Source organism: Heptranchias perlo, chromosome 2 (assembly GCF_035084215.1).
Source record: "Heptranchias perlo isolate sHepPer1 chromosome 2, sHepPer1.hap1, whole genome shotgun sequence".
NCBI lineage: Eukaryota > Metazoa > Chordata > Chondrichthyes > Hexanchiformes > Hexanchidae > Heptranchias > Heptranchias perlo.
The window spans coordinates 59321566-59340062 of NC_090326.1; the positions used below are offsets into that span (position 1 = coordinate 59321566).

The window sequence follows — 18497 nt, forward strand, 5'->3', positions numbered from 1 at the left end:
ATAAGAATGATAAGGGACACTTATTTGCAAAGTTCAGGTTAGCACCATTATTTTGGTGTCTTTAACATAATAGGACAAATATTAAATAATGCATCATTTAGAAAAATTCTGTTTTAAAATAAAATAATTTGGCAGGGAGGGGCATTCCCATGTAAAATATTAGTAATCTGAATGTTAATCAGACTTTTTTTCGCCAAAACTTTGCATGACTGCATAATTGATGTAGTGCATTTATGTGCAATTAATTACACAAGAAAATTAGGGAGTAAATAAAAAAGTAATGACTAAGGATAAGTTTTAGGTTTCATTGGAGATCAGTGAACTATCTCCATTATCTCATTCATGGTTAGGAAACACCCTCAGAGCGACAATACTTAAAGGCACAGGAACTAACTCAGAGCATAGGAGCATAGAAGCAGGAAAGCAGATTGTGCATCTTTTACAGGTAATTAACCACAACTTTTTTTTAGGGTAACTAATGCATTACTGTTAGGTATCTAGAGTTAGTAATGTAATAAAGAAGCATAATCTTGTAAAATAAGCAGAAGGGCAACCCAAATAGATACATGAGGGGATGCACCGAAAAATGCTTTATTTAAATCATGGTTTACATATTGTCAATGTAGGTAAATCCATTATACAATTGGAAAGAAGAAAGAAAGACTTGCATTTATACAGCACCTTTCAAGATCTCAGGATGCCCCAAAGCACTTAACAGCCAATTAAGTATTTTTGAAGTGTCAAAGTGGTCAATGTTGTAATGTAGGAAAGGACGGTAATATTGTTGATAATGATGTATTGAATATTGCGACATTTAACTAAGATGCTTGTCTCGGTTACTACATTTCATTCTTTCCTTCAGATATATAAATAAATGCATAGGTCTAGACAGTCCAGTTTACACTATTGTGCCTTACCGGTACAGCAGAGGGTCTTCTTCATGGCTATGACCTCAGCGGTTAAGATTAAACCTCATTCACACAGTGAATGACTCTGTAGTTATATGTATGGATTTGTTGAACAAGATTGTTCGCAACCTTGGCATCCTATTTGAATCTGAGATGAGTTTCCGACCCCATATCCACACCATCACCAAGACCGTTTAATTCAACCTCTGTAACATTGTCCGTCTCTGCCCCTGACTCAGCTCATTTGCTGCTGAAACCCTCATCCATGCCTTTGCAACTCTAGACCTGACTATTCCAATGCTCTCCTGGCTGGCCTCCCACCTTACACCCTCCATAAACTTGAGCTCATCCAAAACTCTGCTGCCCGTATCCTAACTCGCACCAAGTCCCGTTCACCCATCATCCCTGCGTTCGCTGAATCGTTGGTTCCCAGTCCATCAACACCATGATTTTAAAATTCTCATCCTTGTTTTCAAATCCCTTCGTGGCCTCACCCCTCCCTATCTCTGTAACCTCCTCCAGCCCTACATCCCTCCGAGATCTCTGTGCTCCTCCAATTCTGGCCACTTGCGCATCCCCAATTTTAATCATTCCACCATTGTTGGCGCAGGTACCCATAAGGAGGTGGATTGAGACTGTATTTTGTTTACAGCTGGGAGAGAGGGGAAGTGAATCTGGGCTGGATGTAAACCCAGGAGCCTAAATGTGATGGGAGATTTTTTTTTCTTCAAATAACTTCTTGTTCTTAAGGTGTTATTCCCACATTATGGTATTTTTACTTTATTCACAATTTCTCTCTATGGTTCTCTCTGTGTCACAGAGAACCCTTGGCTGAAATTATAGATGGACAACCACTCTGAAACAGTCAGTGGTAGTCATGCGAGTGCAGCCTGGGCAACTTTTTTTTCGATTTTCCTTCCCTACAGTAGGGAAGTGTCTGACGTTTGCTCAGTGCTTCTTCACAAAAGTGTGACTGAGACCAGTAACTCAGCGTCAGGGGATTGTGGGATTAAACCTGTGGTGCAGCACATCGTTGCTTCAATACACTTTGCCACCATACACCCTTATCTTTCAAACATGTCTTGTTTCCCCTTAGATTTTATCAATGGATTCTCTGACTGTTGCAAATACCAAATTTGCCTTTGATCTCTTCAAGAAGCTAAATGAAGACAAAAAAAACGAGAACATCTTCCTGTCTCCGTTAAGTATCTCAGCTGCTCTGGCCATGGTGTATCTCGGTGCTAAAGGCAACACTGCAGCTGAGATGGCTAAGGTGAGTGAGAGTTGAATACATGGTCAAATCATGAATGGGGAAATCATAGGGTAAATTTTGAAAGGCTCCACTCCTGGTATGGAGCTTTGTTGGACAGAAACATGGACCACAGAATCAGCTCTTTTGGTGTCAAGTGACTTATCAGTGACCCCCACTACCATCCGGCCATGCTCTGTGCATGGCTGGATGGTAATGGGGGTCACTGATCCTCATGACTAAGTTCGATCATTCAGACCTTTCAGCTTACAATCACTGACAAAATAATGTTGCGATGTTCCTGCTACATGTGTGCACCATGCACGGTCCCCTGAAACTTTTCGTTAAACTTGCTTTGTCTGGGATTATCAGTATGATGGTATGTGTACAGATTCTTTCAACAGTATTAAGCTGCTAGTGTTATTCACATAATTGTTCTATGTACACAAATTACTTGTATATAGTGGGTCTGGACTTCCTGGGTAGCTGCTCAGCTACCAGTCTGATGCATGCCTGACCCTATCCCAAAAATCTGAGGGCATGGGGCATTGCATATGGAGGGTGGGTGTACAGGCCATTTTCAGCACTATTGGCGAGACTGCCTTCATGGAGAGGAGGAATGTCAGAGTGGCACCTGCTGTAACATTAAGGAGACCAGCTATGTCGAGTGAAGACGATCAGAAATTGGAAAAACTTTCAGAATTTCAGTTGTTGCTTTCCTAAAGGTAATTGATCACTCTGGTCTGCTGTTGGGAAACTGGCATTTGTGGGCCCCACTTCTGCCAGGGCCTGATCCTGGTATGCTAGTCCACTTGCATCATGCAGGCGTACTTGACGAACCGGATTCTTTCCCCTCAGTCTGGTTCAGCAAGAACTGATTCGAGTACACCGTAAAGTTCAACACAACTTTAATAGCAGATCTTAGTCTGTAGCTTCAATTCAGATTCCTGAGAGAATCCGAACGATTCTAACAGAATAAGGAGACAAAAACAAAGACAAAAACTCATACCTTTATACAAATCAATAGGGGTTGGAACATCATTAACACAAGAGTCAACACCAATCATAAGCCGGGCACAGGTTGCCATGCGGGGTTACATTATTTCCGGCCAATCATAGACAATCCACGTGCTGACCATGTTGCTGTTAGACATCAAAGGGGATACTTCCTCACCTTCCAACTTGGAATGTTCTTCCCTGTTCCTTCTGTTCCTTATCTCCCAACCTGGAATGTCTTTCAACTTTGGCTAAGCTCGTTACCTATATTGATCTGCCATAAACATGGAGACATTCAGACCAGTCCTTGAATCACATCAAAGACCTATCATTGATAAGACAATGCAGGCCTGCTGACTAAGCAAACATATGGCCCAGCAGGAGGGCCAGGCCACCTGTATCAATCTCAGTTACTAACTAATTAACCCTTTCTAACCATTTTGCATTCTGCTTCTTTGCCACGTAGGCATTTTAATATTTTACCAAAAACTGACCACGTAGGGATTCTCATACTTAGCATTGGAGACAACTGAGGTGGAACTGGCAGAATTGCAGGCAGATAACATCATTCCACCAGGCCTGCCTCTGCTGGTGATATCCATACAGGGAAGGGGTGGATGGATGCAAGATTTGTCTGCCAACACGTTCAGCAGATTTTGGCCAAACTCAGTCCTTCTCTCAAATTCCAGCTCACACTTTCCGTCTGCAAGGGAGGAATTTCAAGCCCAAAATCTTCTTTTATTGGTTGTCATAGAATCATGGAATCTGACAGCACAGAAGGAGGCCATTCGACTCATTGTGCCTGAGCCAGCTCTTGGAAAGAGCTATCCAATCAGAACTACTCCCCTGCTCTTTCCCTGTGGCCTTGCAAATTTTTCATTTTCAAGTAAATATCTAATTCCCTTTTGAAAGCTACTATTGAATTTGCTTTCACCACTCTTTCAGGCTGTGCATTCCAGATCATGACAATCACCATGTAAAAAAAAATTCTTGTCATCTTCCCTCTTGTTCTTTTGTCCTCAGATAAACTGTTTTCAGCAGTAAAAGGTAGAAATTTCGCTCATCACTGTTCTTGGACAAAAGTTTTAACATTCATATGAAATTCCTCTCCAAGCCATTTTAACACAGGTATTATTCCAAAATAGTGCAGAGAGGAATTTCATACAAGCACGTTGAGAGATATAGATTTTAAAAGCCAAGAGGTAATGATGAGCCTATATAAACCTTAACAAGATCTTAATTACAGTACCGTTTGCAGTATTGAGGTCCACACTGTCGAAAGGTATTGAGGCTTTGGAGAAGGTACTAAAGGATGCTGTCTTGTATGAGGAAATACAAATACAAAGAAATACTTGAACAATTGGGTCTTTTTTCATTAGAATGGCGCAAATTACAGGGCGATATAAGAAGAGTGTTTAAAATTCTGAAAGATGAGACAGGGTAGATGGAAGCAAACTGTTTACATTGGTTGAGGGGGTCTAAAACAAGGGTCCATAGATACAGGATTAAATGTTAAGAGATTTAAACAGAGGGCAGGAGAGTTGTGAGGCTGTGAAATTCACTTCTAAGTTTAGTAGTTGTGGCAGAAACTTTGCCAACATTCAAGATTAGATAGGATAGGTAGATGGAAGAAAAAGGGATAAAGGGATATGGAAATGAGGTATGTAAATATGATTTGCACTATTTGCTTGTGTGGAGGGTAAATGCTGACATGGACAAGTTGAGCCGAACGGCCTGTTTCCGTGTTGTAACTTCAGTGTGTATGAAATGTATCCCCAATGTACTGTACTTGTGAGTACAATACGTAGTGTACATTTCACAGACATAGAATAAATATTAAAAAGAAATGTCCCAACAACAGCAGTATTTTACTTGCTGTTAAAAGGGGTTTGTGGGTTGGTCTCAGTCCAATATCAGGCACGCATCATTTATCATATCATGTGATCCATTACAATCCAAATTCAGACCGGAATCAACTCTTGAGTGTTTTTACTGAATTCTGAATCATGGGGTATAAATTCGTCTTGGCCTGTTTTACACTCCGCCCGATTTTCTTTGTCAATGGATTCACTACCGCCTGTTTTGCGCAACTGTCCCAGATGAATTTATTCCCCAATCAGTATGTCACACTTTATTCGAAAGTGCGGAGTGGAACCTTGAAGTGATGCAATGGCCGTGCCACACCTCAGTGGGCCAAGACTCTGGAAAGGAACTTGATATTTTGTAGGTGTTATGACAGCTGTTGTAAGTACATAATGAAGAAGATGGGATGGGGGAGAAATGAAACCAGATTTACCAGCACTCTACTCCGCCACCAACATTCACCAATCAATGTTGCGGGGGTAGCACTTGAATATGATGGCGGTTGCTTTAAAGTAATGTTCTAATATTCAAATACTTGCACTGTGGACCACCAAACCAGGTGTATATCCAACATAAAATTCCACCCGCAGTGCTGTGGTAAAAAGTATCAGCTATATAACAGAGCAGGAACTGACCTGACTTTTGACTTACATAACTTGTATTTGTTGCAGCTCAGCATTTCCCGAACTATTTTGGTTCTCACCCCACAGTAGTGAAAGCGAGCACTCTCGCGCTCCCCCTATAAAAGTGAACATTAGATATTTGTTGATAATTACAAAACATAAAACAAAGTTCAATAAATCACAAGTATAAAAATAAAATATACTGTTTTCTTAATGGCACTGGCTCCTACCCTACAGGTCTTTACTATAACGCAGCGTTTCCCAAACTGTGGGGCGTGCCCCCTGCGCGAAGAGGTTGGAAAAATAAAATATTTTCAGAAAAAACGATGTTGAGGTGTGTCCCAAAGTGAAAACTTCTGCCATGCTTCCTACACCCTACACGTGTAGCAGTTTGGGACACTGCCTTAACATAAGAACATAAGAAATAGGAGCAGGAGTAGGCCAATCGGCCCCTCGAGCCTGCTCCGCCATTCAATGGCTGATCTGATCCTAACCTCAAATCTAAATTCATGTCCAATTTCCTGCCCGCTCCCCGTAACCCCTAATTCCCTTTACTTCTAGGAAACTGTCTATTTCTGTTTTAAATTTATTTAATGATGTAGCTTCCACAGCTTCCTGGGGCAGCAAATTCCACAGACCTACTACCCTCTGAGTGAAGAAGTTTCTCCTCATCTCAGTTTTGAAAGAGCAGCCCCTTATTCCAAGATTATGCCCCCTCGTTCTAGTTTCACCCATCCTTGGGAACATCCTTACCGCATCCACCCGATCAAGCCCCTTCACAATCTTATATGTTTCAATAAGATCGCCTCTCATTCTTCTGAACTCAAATGAGTAGAGTCCCAATCTACTCAACCTCTCCTCATATGTCCGCCCCCTCATCCCCGGGATTAACCGAGTGAACCTTCTTTGTACTGCCTCGAGAGCAAGTATGTCTTTTCTTAAGTATGGAGACCAAAACTGTGTGCAGTATTCCAGGTGCGGTCTCACCAATACCTTTTATAACTGCAGCAATACCTCCCTGTTTTTATATTCTATCCCCCTAGCAATAAAAGCCAACATTCCGTTGGCCTTCTTGATCACCTGCTTGACCTGCATACTAACCTTTTGATTTTCTTGCACTAGGACTCCCAGATCCCTTTGTACTGCAGTACTTTCCAGTTTCTCGCCATTAAGATAATAACTTGCTCTCCGATTTTTCCTGCCAAAGTGCATAACCTCACATTTTCCAATATTGTATTGCATCTGCCAAATCTCCGCCCACTCACCCAGCCTGTCTATATCCCCTCGTAGGTTTTTTATGTCTTCCTCACTCTCCACTTTCCCTCCCATCTTTGTATCATCTGCAAACTTTGATATGTTACACTCGGTCCCCTCCTCCAAATCGTTAATATAGATTGTAAAGAGTTGGGGACCCAGCACCGACCCCTGCGGAACACCACTGGCTACTGGTTGCCAGTCCGAGAATGTACCATTTATCCCAACTCTCTGCTTCCTGTTAGATAACCAATCCTCCACCCATGCCAGAATATTACCCCCAATCCAGTGATTCATTATCTTGAGCAATAATCTTTTATGTGGCACCTTGTCGAATGCCTTCTGGAAGTCTAAATACACTACGTCCACTGGTTCCCCTTTATCCACCCTGTACGTTATGTCCTCAAAGAACTCAAGCAAATTTGTCAGACATGACTTCCCCTTCGTAAAGCCATGCTGACTTTGTCCTATTAAATTATGTTTATCCAAATGTTCCGCTACTGTCTCCTTAATAATAGACTCCAAAATTTTACCCACCACAGATGTTAGGCTAACTGGTTTATAATTTCCAGCCTTCTGCCTACTACCCTTTTTAAATAAGGGTGTTACATTAGCAGTTTTCCAATCTGCCGGAACCTTTGCCGAGTCCAGAGAATTTTGGAAAATTATTACCAAAGCATCCACAATCCCTACTGCTACTTCCCTCAAGACCCTAGGATGGAAGCCATCAGGTCCAGGGGATTTATCCGCCTTGAGTCCCATTAATTTACTGAGTACCAATTCCTTAGTGATTTTAATCGTATTTAGCTCCTCCCCCCCTAAAGCCCCCTGTTTGTCCAGTGTTGGGATATTCTTAGTGTCCTCTACCGTAAAGACTGAAACAAAATATTTGTTCAGCATTTTTGCCATCTCCATGTTTCCCACCATTAATTTCCCGGTCTCATCCTCTAAGGGACCTACGTTTGCCTTAGCCACCCTTTTTCTTTTTATATAACTGTAGAAACTCTTGCTATCTGTTTTTATATTTTTTGCTAATTTATTTTCATAATCGATCTTCCCTTTCTTAATCAATCGTTTAGTTACTTTTTGCTGTCTTCTGAAGACTTCCCAATCTTCTATCCTCCCACTAAGTTTGGCTACCTTATATGTCCTTGTTTTTAGTCGGATACTATCCTTAATTTCTTTACTTAACCACGGATGGCTGTCATTTCTTTTACACCCTTTTTTCCTCAGTGGAATATATTTTTTTTGAAAGTTGTAAAATAACTCCTTAAATGAACACCACTGTTCATGTACCGTCTAACCCTTTAAACTATTTTCCCAGTCCACTTTAATCAATTCCGCTCTCATACCATCATAGTCTCCTTTATTCAAGCTCAGTACGCTTGTTTGAGAACCAACCTTCTCACCCTCTAATTGGATATGGAATGTAACCATGTTATGGTCACTCATTCCAAGGGGATCCTTAACTAGGACATTATTAATTAATCCTGGCTCATAACACAGGACCAGGTCCAAGGTTGCTTGCCTCCTTGTAGGATCAGTTACATACTGCTCAAGAAATCCATCCCTAATACACTCAATAAACTCTTCCTCAAGGCTGCCCTGACCAATTTGACTTGTCCAGTTAATATGATAGTTAAAATCCCCCATAATTATAGCTGTTCCCTTATTACATGCCCCGACTATCTCCTGATTAATACTTCTTCCAGCAGAGTTGCAACTATTACGAGGCCTATATACTACGCCCACTAGTGTTTTTTTCCCCTTATTATTCCTTATCTCCACCCAAACTGTTTCATTATCCTGATCCTTTGTCCCAATATCTTTTCTCTGTATTACAGTGATTCCTTCCCTTAATAACATAGCCACCCCACCTCCCCTTCCTTCCTGCCTGTCCTTCCTGATTGTTAAATACCCTGGCATATTTAATTCCCAGTCATTGTCACCCTGCAGCCATGTTTCTGTAATGGCCACAAGATCATACCCATACGTCGTTATTTGTGCCGTTAACTCGTCCATTTTGTTACGAATGCTACGTGCATTCAGATAAAGAGCTTTCAAATATGTTTTGTGACACTTAGTTCCTGCTTTTTCCTTTTTTAACACTTTACCTTTTACTCCATACCTTCTGTCCCTTCCTGACACGCTTTCCTCTGTCTCCCTGCTCAGGTTCCCAACCCCCTGCCACAGCTTTGATGCTGGGTTAATCGCCTTACGCCTTTTAGTTTTCATTTTATCTGTCGTGCGTAAAGTACACTTTCTTTCCGCTGCTCAACGCTTTTCCCTTTCACTTGTTCTTGAACAACTGTTTGTACTATTTGTATTGTAGATTTCCCCTGGGTCTTCCCCTCTCTTGCTGCTCTCAACTTTATTCCCTTCTGACTCCCCGCTCAGGTTCCCATCTCCCTGCCACTCTAGTTTAAACCTTCCCCAACAGCACTGGCAATCACCCCCGCGAGGACATTGGTCCCGGTCCTGCTCGGGTGTAACCCGTCACGCTTGTACAGGTCCCACCTTCCCAGAACAGGTCCCAATGTCCCAGGAATGTAAATCTCTCCCTCCTACACCATCCCTGCAGCCACGCATTCATCCTGTCTATTCTCCTGTTCCTATACTCACTAGCACGTGGCACCGGTAGTAACCCTGAGATCACTACATTTGAAGTCCTGCTTTGATTGTGATAATCCACTCATGTGGCTGGGGAAGTCCCACAAAATGGCAATGACGTCGCTCCAGCAAATGACCAATGGGCTGTGTGTGTGGGAAACACAGAAACATAGAAACATAGAAAATAGGAGCAGGAGTAGGCCATTCGGCCCTTCGAGCCTGCTCCGCCATTTGATATGATCATGGCTGATCCTCTGTCTCAATACCATATTCCCCTTCTCTCCCCATACCTCTTGATGCCTTTTGTGTCTAGAAATCTATCTACCTCCTTCTTAAATATATTCAGTGACTTGGCCTCCACAGCCTTCTGTGGTAGAGAATTCCACAGGTTCACCACCCTCTGAGTGAAGAAATTTCTCCTCATCTCAGTCCTAAATGTCCTACCCTGCATCCTGAGAGGTCCCCTGTGGGGCAGGCCTCCCTTTGGAGCCTATCGGGCGGCACGCCCCACAGTTTGGGAAACTTAATTTTGTCATTGCTTGTAGAATATGGGAGGGGCTTTTGCCAAACTGGTTTTGGTTGAGTTTATCCTGTAAGTACCAAAATCTTTTGGGTGTGACTGCAGAAATTTGAGAGCATTTCATGCCTTTACAAGTAATCTGAAGTAAAAGGACCTTGTACAATAAAAAATATGATTGGAAATATTCAATAGCGCTAGTATTTTTAATTTGAAAATTGAAAATACTATCAAATTACCCTTGGAGTTGTTCATGACAAGTAAGAGGATACACTAATTTATTATGACAGCAGCACTGTACCATGAGACTTTCATTTTAATTAGCAGTATCTTTTAAAGTGCCAGCTCTGCCTCTCTCAACCTACTTAAGAGTGAATGAAGTGCCCAGCTGGTTACTGCAGAACACTTGGCAGTTGGTATGTGCTCGCTTAGAGGGAATCTAATCCAAGCTCTAATTTTAAACTGCATCTGCGAGTTAAATACTTGCGAACTGTGTAGTCAGCTGTTAGAGTAACTAGCTGGAAACATCCTTCAATGATCTACTGCTGAAGGTGAATTATTTAAAAGGGTGTGTACTATGGTGAGACCAGTGAAATGCATGCATACTTGGGCAGGGTGCAGGATGATTACACTTGCACCAATTGTCATTACCTCACTACACTCAAGCAGCAGACAAGAAGGTGTGGAAGGGAAGGGCTGAGAGAATGTGACAGGCAGTGGTAAGGGTGCCAGAAGGTTTAGTCAGGGAGGCAGGCAGGCACTCAGGGTGGGGCCCTAGGGCTGAAACTAACCAACTACTTCTCCAGTCTGGAACATGAGAAGTTGGTTGACGATCATTCTCTACAGCCTGTTCCTGAAGAAAACAGGAGGGTTGGTAAACATTGGGCTAAATGTTTAACTGTGGAATTAGGGTGCAACTTCCACCTGTCACAAAGATGTGCTGTTGACTTTGGATGATCTCGGAACATAGGAATAGGAGTAGCCCATTCAGCTCCTCGAGCCTGTTCCACCATTCAATTAGATCATGGCTGATCTGCATCTTAACTCCATTTCCAAACCTCAGTGTCATTTATATAATTTTGATAGGCTTCCTGGCCTTCTCAGAGAAGGCTGCCTGCAGCGGGGAGGGCCGTGATTTGGGGAGGGGGAGGGGGTGGGGATGGTTGCGGAGGGAGTAGGGGGTGTGTGGGAAGGGTGGAGATTGGCAGTGTAGCAAGGACAGCACCTTCGGTACAGCCGGGCTGAAGATAAAAAAAAATAACATTTTGAAAATCATGCCAAGACTAACTTACTAGGCTTTAACTTTAAATATCCTTCCACCGTCACCATAGCAATGCTGGATGCCAGGAATGAACAGGCAATAGTATTCTCAGGGATTACTATCTGTGCCATGCACTACGCCAGATAAGCAGGGAAAGATTAAGCACTTGAATGCATAGTTGAAAGTGGTGTGGAAAGGATGGTTTGAAGTTTGAGAGCCATTGGAACCAGTTTGGAACAAGAGATTGCTGTGTGAACTGGAAACAGTGTCTTGCATCAGGAATAGATATAATTACAGGTGTGAATGAGCTCATAGAAATCTTTGCCACTAAGATTGAGATCATCTGTTCAGCTGCCTCTGCTGCTTACCTCACTACCCTTTGCTCATTGAGCCAAACCTCCTCAAAGACTCACCCCACCCTAGCCCTGAATGCCTCTTTCTAGTTTCTCTCCTCTCTCCCCTCATGCCCTCTCTAAGTTCAGCTTGTCCTGCTCCCTCAACCCCATTCCCATTAAACTGCTGACCACCAACTTCCCATCCTGCTCGCTGACATTGTAAATTGTTCCCTCTCCTCAGGTACTGTCCCCCTCCCTTTCAAAGTCACCATCATCAACCCCCTCCTCAACAAAACAAACCCCCCTCCTCTTGACCGCTCTGTCCTTGCAAACTCCACCAGTCATTCCATCAGAGAGCTGTTTCCAAGCTGATTAGTTTTTCTCCAGAAGGGTCGGTAACCAGAGGACACAGATTTAAGGTGATTGGGAAAAGAACCAGAAGTGACACAATGAAAAAAAAAGTTATGATCTGGAATACATTACCTGAAAGGGTGGTGGAAGCAGATTCAATAATAACTTTCAAAAGGGAATTGGATAAATACTTGAAGGGAAAAAATATGCAGGGCTATGGGGAAAGAGCAGGGCTAATTGGATCGCTTTCAAAGATCCAGTACAGGCACGACGGGCCGAATGGCCTCCATCTGTGCTGCATCATTCTATGATTCTAAATGGAGTAGAGGAGCAAAGGGATCCAGGGGTACAGATACCTTTGCTCCTCTAAGTAGCAATGTAGGCTTACAAAGCCAAAAGAAGTGCAAATCAAGCATTGGGGTACATTTCTAGAGGAATAGAATTCAAAAGCAAGGGAAATTATGTTATACTTGCATCGAACCTTGGATAGACCACACTTCGAGTACTATGCACAGTTCTGGTCTCCATATAATAAGTATATGGAGGCACAGAAAAAGATTCACAAGGATGATACAAAATCTGAGAGGTTATAACTATCAGGAAAGACTGAACATGCTGGGGCTCTTTTCCTTAGAAAAGAGAGGGCTGAGGGGTGCCCTGATAGAGGTCTTTTAAGATTACGAAAGGGTTTGATAGGGTAAAACTCCCCCCATGGTGTCAGGTTCCACATATACGCTGAAGACATCCAGCTCTACCTCCCCACAACCATTCTCCACCCCTCCACTTCTTTTGTGTTGTCAGACTGCTTGTTGACTTTATGCCAGGAAGTGTGAGGATTATTTTACACTGTTGGGGGGAAGAAAGGCTCATATCATTTCTGTCATGAGGACTTTAATGTGAATATATCTCTGATAACATGTTTAACCTCATCGCATAGCACTGAAGGGATTTGATAGGGTAGACATAGAGAAGATGTTTCCACTTGCAGGGTTGACCAAAGCTAGGGGCTATAAATATAAGGTAATCGCTAATAAATTCAATAAGGAATTCAGGAGAATTTGTTTTATCCAGAGAGTGGTTAGTATGTGGAACTTGCTACCACAAGGAGTAGTTGAGGTGAATAGCATAGATGCATTTAAGGGGAAGCTAGATAGGTACACAAGGGAGAAAGGAATAAAAGGATATGCTTGTATGGTAAGATGGAGAAGGGGTGGGAGGAGGCTTGTATAGAGCTTAAACACCAGCATAGACCAGTTGGGCTGAATGGCCTGTTTCTGTGCTGTACATTCTATGTAATTCTGTGTAAAAAATTACTGCCCATCTCCAACCTTTCTTTCCTTTCTAAAGCGCTTGAACATGTTGTCACCTCCTAAGTCCGCGTCCATTTTCCTACAACCCTCTGTTTTAATCACTCAAATCAGGTTTCCGCCCAAAGAGGCCTAACCAAAGTCACAAATAGCATCTCCCATGACAGTGATTGTGGGTTACTATCCCTTCTCATCCTCCTCAACCACTCTCCTCCATTGTCCAGCTCCATGGGACTGCCTATGCTTAGTTCCACTCTTATCAATCTGATCGTAGCCACAGAATCTCCAGCAATTGGTTCTCATCCCGCCATCACATTGTTATCTCTCGAGTCCACCAAAGATCTATCCTTGGCCCCCTCCTCTTACTCATCTACATGCTGCACCTTGCCGACATCATCCACAGACATGGGATCACTTTCCACATGTACATTAATGACACTCAGCTCGACCTCTCCATCACCTCCCTCAGTCCCTTTTCTGCATCCGTATTGTCAGACTGCTTGTCCAACTTCCAGTCTTGGAGGAGCTGCAAATTTCCTTTGGTTAAATATTGGAAAGACCAAAGCACTCATCTTTGCCCCCTCCGTAAACTCTGTACCCTTACCACTGATTACACCGCCCTCCCCGGATGTTAATTTTATCCATATGCTTTATATCAATTAGTGTTCATTGTATTCAGGTGGTGTGTATCAATTGGGGACTCTCTTGTATCCATTTATAAGAGAGCTTATCTGGGGTGTAGTGTGGATAATGTGGAGCTCTGTAAATAAAGGCTTGGAAGCAACTGAAGATCAGGCTCTAGTATTCTATCCTTCATCACCTGGCTTTCCAATTTATTACATGATAGCAGAGGATGGTTGCCTAAAGGTGGAGGTTGGAAACTATGATTTTTTTTGGACATGAAAGAAACAAAACTTGAAAGCTCAGTAACCAATGTGGAAAATGGAGAAATCAAGTTTAAATCATCGAGATACGATTCCCCTCCGATGTCCTCGGAGTTTGAACCGTATGACCAGTGGAAGAATGAGGTTGATACGTGGACATGGGTTACTACTCTGCCAAAGAGGAAACAAGGCATGGCCTTGGCGTTGTCGCTTTTTGAACGAAGTAAAATCAGAAGAAAGGTATTTTAAGAGGTGGTTGCAGATCTTTTGGATAATGATGAAGGTTTTACCTTTCTAATAGAATTTCTCGATTAAATCTACAAGAAAGATAAACTGTTAAGTGCCTATGAGGCCTGGTCAGCATTTGATAGGTTTCGGAAAATGGACGGTCATTCAATGGAAGAGTATATTATGGGCTTTAACAAATTGTAGAAAAGATTGATAAAGTTCCAATTAGAAATCCCTGGATTGGTACGAGTGTTTAAATTACTAGATTGTGCTAAGGTGTCTCATATGGACAGGCAACTGGTCCTAACTGGTGTTCAGTTCTCGGAAAAGGAGACTCTTTGGATCAAATGTCTGCTGATTTAAAAAAAATTCCTGGGGAAACAATCATTCCCTTCAGCCTTCGTGGAACAAGTGGGGTCTTCTACTGTGACACAAAGAATAGAAGAATCAATGGTTTCAAAATTTTCAAGAGACCGGATGGAGGTGTGAATATGACGGAAGAATTAAAGACAGCCGGATTGTGATGAAAGCAGGTACAGCAAATCCAGTTATAGCAACAGAAGACAAAATTGGGACAATAATAACGGGCTACTGAATTTCAGGAATGCCCAAGGAAAAATCAGTAGATGCTTTAGATATGATTCTAAGTATCATTATGAGGCAAACTGCCCAGAGCGAAATGATGCATGATGAAAATAATGATGAAAATAAACAGATTATACTGGTCACAAGGAGTTTTAATCCTGTGATGAATGTAGTAGTCGCAGATTCCTTTAATTGTGCAGTGTTAGTGCATGTACTTCGACTGTTTGCGGGCAGATTGGTTAAAATATTATCTTGATTCACTAAGTAGTGAGGATCGATCCAAGATTAAGGAATATAAAAGTTCTACATGTTTTAGGTTTGGGGATGACAACATCTTGAGGTCTCTCAAGAGAGTGGTAATTCCATGTAAAATAGCTGGAGTAAGCCAATTTATAAGTATGGATGTAGTCTCTATTGAGATATCTATGCTTTTGGGGAAACCTTCCATGAAAAAGGTAAAAATGAAACTTGACATGGAACACGATGAGGCAATCATTTTTGGAAAATTGGTTGATTTGCAGTTTATTCAGTCAGGGCATTATTGTATCCCCTTACTAAAACCCAGTGTTTCTCATCAATGTGTTAGGCCAGTATTAATTGCATCAGGTGATAAGGATAAGAGAGAAAAAACCCAAATTGTCTTAAAGTTACATAGACAATTTGCCCATCCTATTTGTCAACGTTTAAAAATCTTGTTAAAAGATGCAGGTGTAGTTGATGAGGAATATATGAGTCCAATAGAAGAGATTAGTGAGAACTGTGAAATCTGTAAGAAGTATAGATGGATGCCCCCACATCTTATTGTAAGTGTTCCATTAGCACATGACTTTAATGATGTAGTTGCCATGGATCTAAAGGTATGGGACAAAGACAGAAATGTTTTCATCTTACAGTTTATTGAACTGGCTATGTGATTTAGTATTTCTACACTGATATATAGTAAGGAGAAGGTGGTTATTCTAGATGAAATAATGGAAAAATGGATAGGGACTGGACTTGGGACACCAGCAAAGTTTTTGACTGATAATGGAGATGAATTCACTAACACAGAGTTCAGAGATATGTGTGAGAATATGAATATAATTGTCACGAATACTGCAGCTGAGAGACCTTTTAGCAATAGTCTTTGTGAAAGGAATCATGCTGTGATTGATAGCATGGTGCTTAAAATTTTCGCTGATTGAACAGAATGTAAATTGTCAACTACCCTAGCATGGGCAGTTCATGCAAATAATTCTCTTCAGATGGTTGGAGGATATAGTCCTTACCAACTAGTCTATGGGCGAAATCGCGAATTACCTTCTGTTCTTTGTGATAATCCTCCTGCTCTAGAAGGTACTACAATTTGTGCCATTTTTTTTCTGAGCATTTAAATGCTTTGCATGCAGGAAGACTTTTATCAATGCTCTTAGCAAGGCTGAGGTATCAGAGGAAATTCGTGGAGCACTGAGACATCATATTGAACCACCTGAGACAGAGTTCAATTCAGGAGATTTGGTATACTATAAGAGAGGATCAGAGGGAATGGAAAGGCCCTGGTAAGGTCATAGGTCGTGATGGTAAGACAGTACTTGTCCAACATTGCAATCAAACTGTTATGGTTCATTCCTCACGATTAATTGTAATTAATTATAAAATCTCAGACTCTGAGCAGTTGATAGAAGTAAACGAGGCACCCTGTGCCTCAGATGTTCATGATTTTTTTGATGAGGTTCTTGAGGTACAGACTGAGGTAGATCAAGGGCTGGACAATGGTAATGTCAGTGATCAAGAAACACATGACAGAGCTATCACATCCATAGAACAATTACCCAAAGTGGGTACACGGGTGTCATATGTTCCCGAGGGGACTAATGAATGGAGGGATGCAACAATTTTGGGACATTCAGGCAAAGCTACTGGTGGGTTTAAACTTTGTTTGAATGTTCAGGATGATGGCCATGAGGCGAGGTCCATGGACTGGCATAATGGGGCAAAAGAGTGGAGAGTACAAAACAGAGTATAAGTGTTGATAGGGAGTCTGGAAGTGAATCTCACATCAGAAAACAATCGCGAACTAGAGAGGAAAGAGGGAGATCTCGAAGTAATAGTCCCTACAGACATAAAAGTGGAAGTAGAAGATGTAGCTTGGCTAAGTTAGACAATGAAACAAAGATCACAGAACAGTCACACAACAGAACTAGAAGCAGACGTTCTCATGATCGTGAAGTTTTGGTGGCTACCGATAAACTTGAGGATAAACGAGTGAGAGAGGCAAAACAAAGGGCATTAGATAGTTGGAAAGAATTTGGAGTTTATTCTGAGGTAACAGATAAGGGTCAACCAGCTTTGTCACAGATGGGTTTGTACTGAAAAAGTCCTTGCAGATAGAACTTATAAGGCTAAAGTGAGGATGGTAGCTAGGGGTTTTCAAGAGAAACTGAGTGATACTGATGTTCGAGTGGATTCTCCCACTGCTGGAAAGGTAATTTTAAAAGTCTATTTGGCTCTTTTGGCAACATATTCATGGGAGTGTAGGTCAAGTGATGTAAAAGACGCATTTCTGCCGGGCGATACTTTTAAGAGAGAAGCGTTTCTGAAACCAGTTCAGTTCTGTTCCAGTACAGCTACAACACTGGCATCTACCCGACAATGTGGAAAATTGCCCAGGTATGTCCTGTCCACAAAAAGCAGGACAAATCCAATCCGGCCAATTACTGCCCCATCAGTCTACTCTCAATCATCAGAAAAGTGATGGAAGGTGTCGTTGACAGTGCTGTCAAGCGGCACTTACTCACCAATAACCTGCTCACCGATGCTCAGTTTGGGTTCCGCCAGGACCACTCGGCTCCAGACCTCATTAAAGCCTTGGTCCAAACTTGGACAAAAGAGCTGAATTCCAGAGGTGAGGTGAGAGTGACTGCCCTTGACATCAAGGCAGCATTTGACTGAGTGTGGCACAAGGAGCCCAAGAAGAATTGAAGTCAATGGGAATCGGGGGAAAACTCTCCAGTGGCTGGAGTCAAACCTAGCACAAAGGAAGATGGTAGTGGTTGTTGGAGGCCAATCATCTCAGCCCCAGGACATTGCTGCAGGAGTTCCTCAGGGCAGTGTCCTAGGCCCAACCATCTTCAGCTGCTTCATCAATGACCTTCCCTCCATCATAAGGTCAGAAATGGGGATGTTCGCTGACGATTGCACAGCGTTCAGTTCTATTCGCAACCCCTCAAATAATGAAGCAGTCCGTGCCCCCATGCAGCAAGACCTGGACAACATCCAAGCTTGAGCTCATAAGTGGCAAGTAACATTCACACCAGACAAGTGCCAGGCAATGACCATCTCCAACAAGAGAGAGTCTAACCACCTCCCCTTGACATTCAACGACATTACCATTGCCGAATCCCCCACCATCAACATCCTGGGGGTCACCATTGACCAGAAACATAACTGGACCAGCCATATAAATACTGTGGCTACAAGAGCAGGTCAGAGGCTGGGTATTCTGCAGCGAGTGACTCATCTCCTGACTCCCCAAAGCCTTTCCACC

At 42.4% G+C, this 18497-nt stretch overlaps 1 protein-coding gene across 1 annotated transcript in view; it reads left to right on the forward strand.

The window, feature by feature from the left end:
• Window positions 1-384: 384 nt before the first annotated feature.
• LOC137333563 (leukocyte elastase inhibitor-like) overlaps window positions 385-18497 on the forward strand; it is a 49995-nt gene continuing 31882 nt past the window's right edge. The window contains exons 1-2 of the mRNA XM_067997763.1: window positions 385-445; window positions 2005-2181. Coding sequence (XP_067853864.1) covers window positions 2014-2181 — 168 coding nt within the window. The 5' untranslated portion in view covers window positions 385-445; window positions 2005-2013. The remainder of the gene's footprint in view (window positions 446-2004; window positions 2182-18497) is intronic.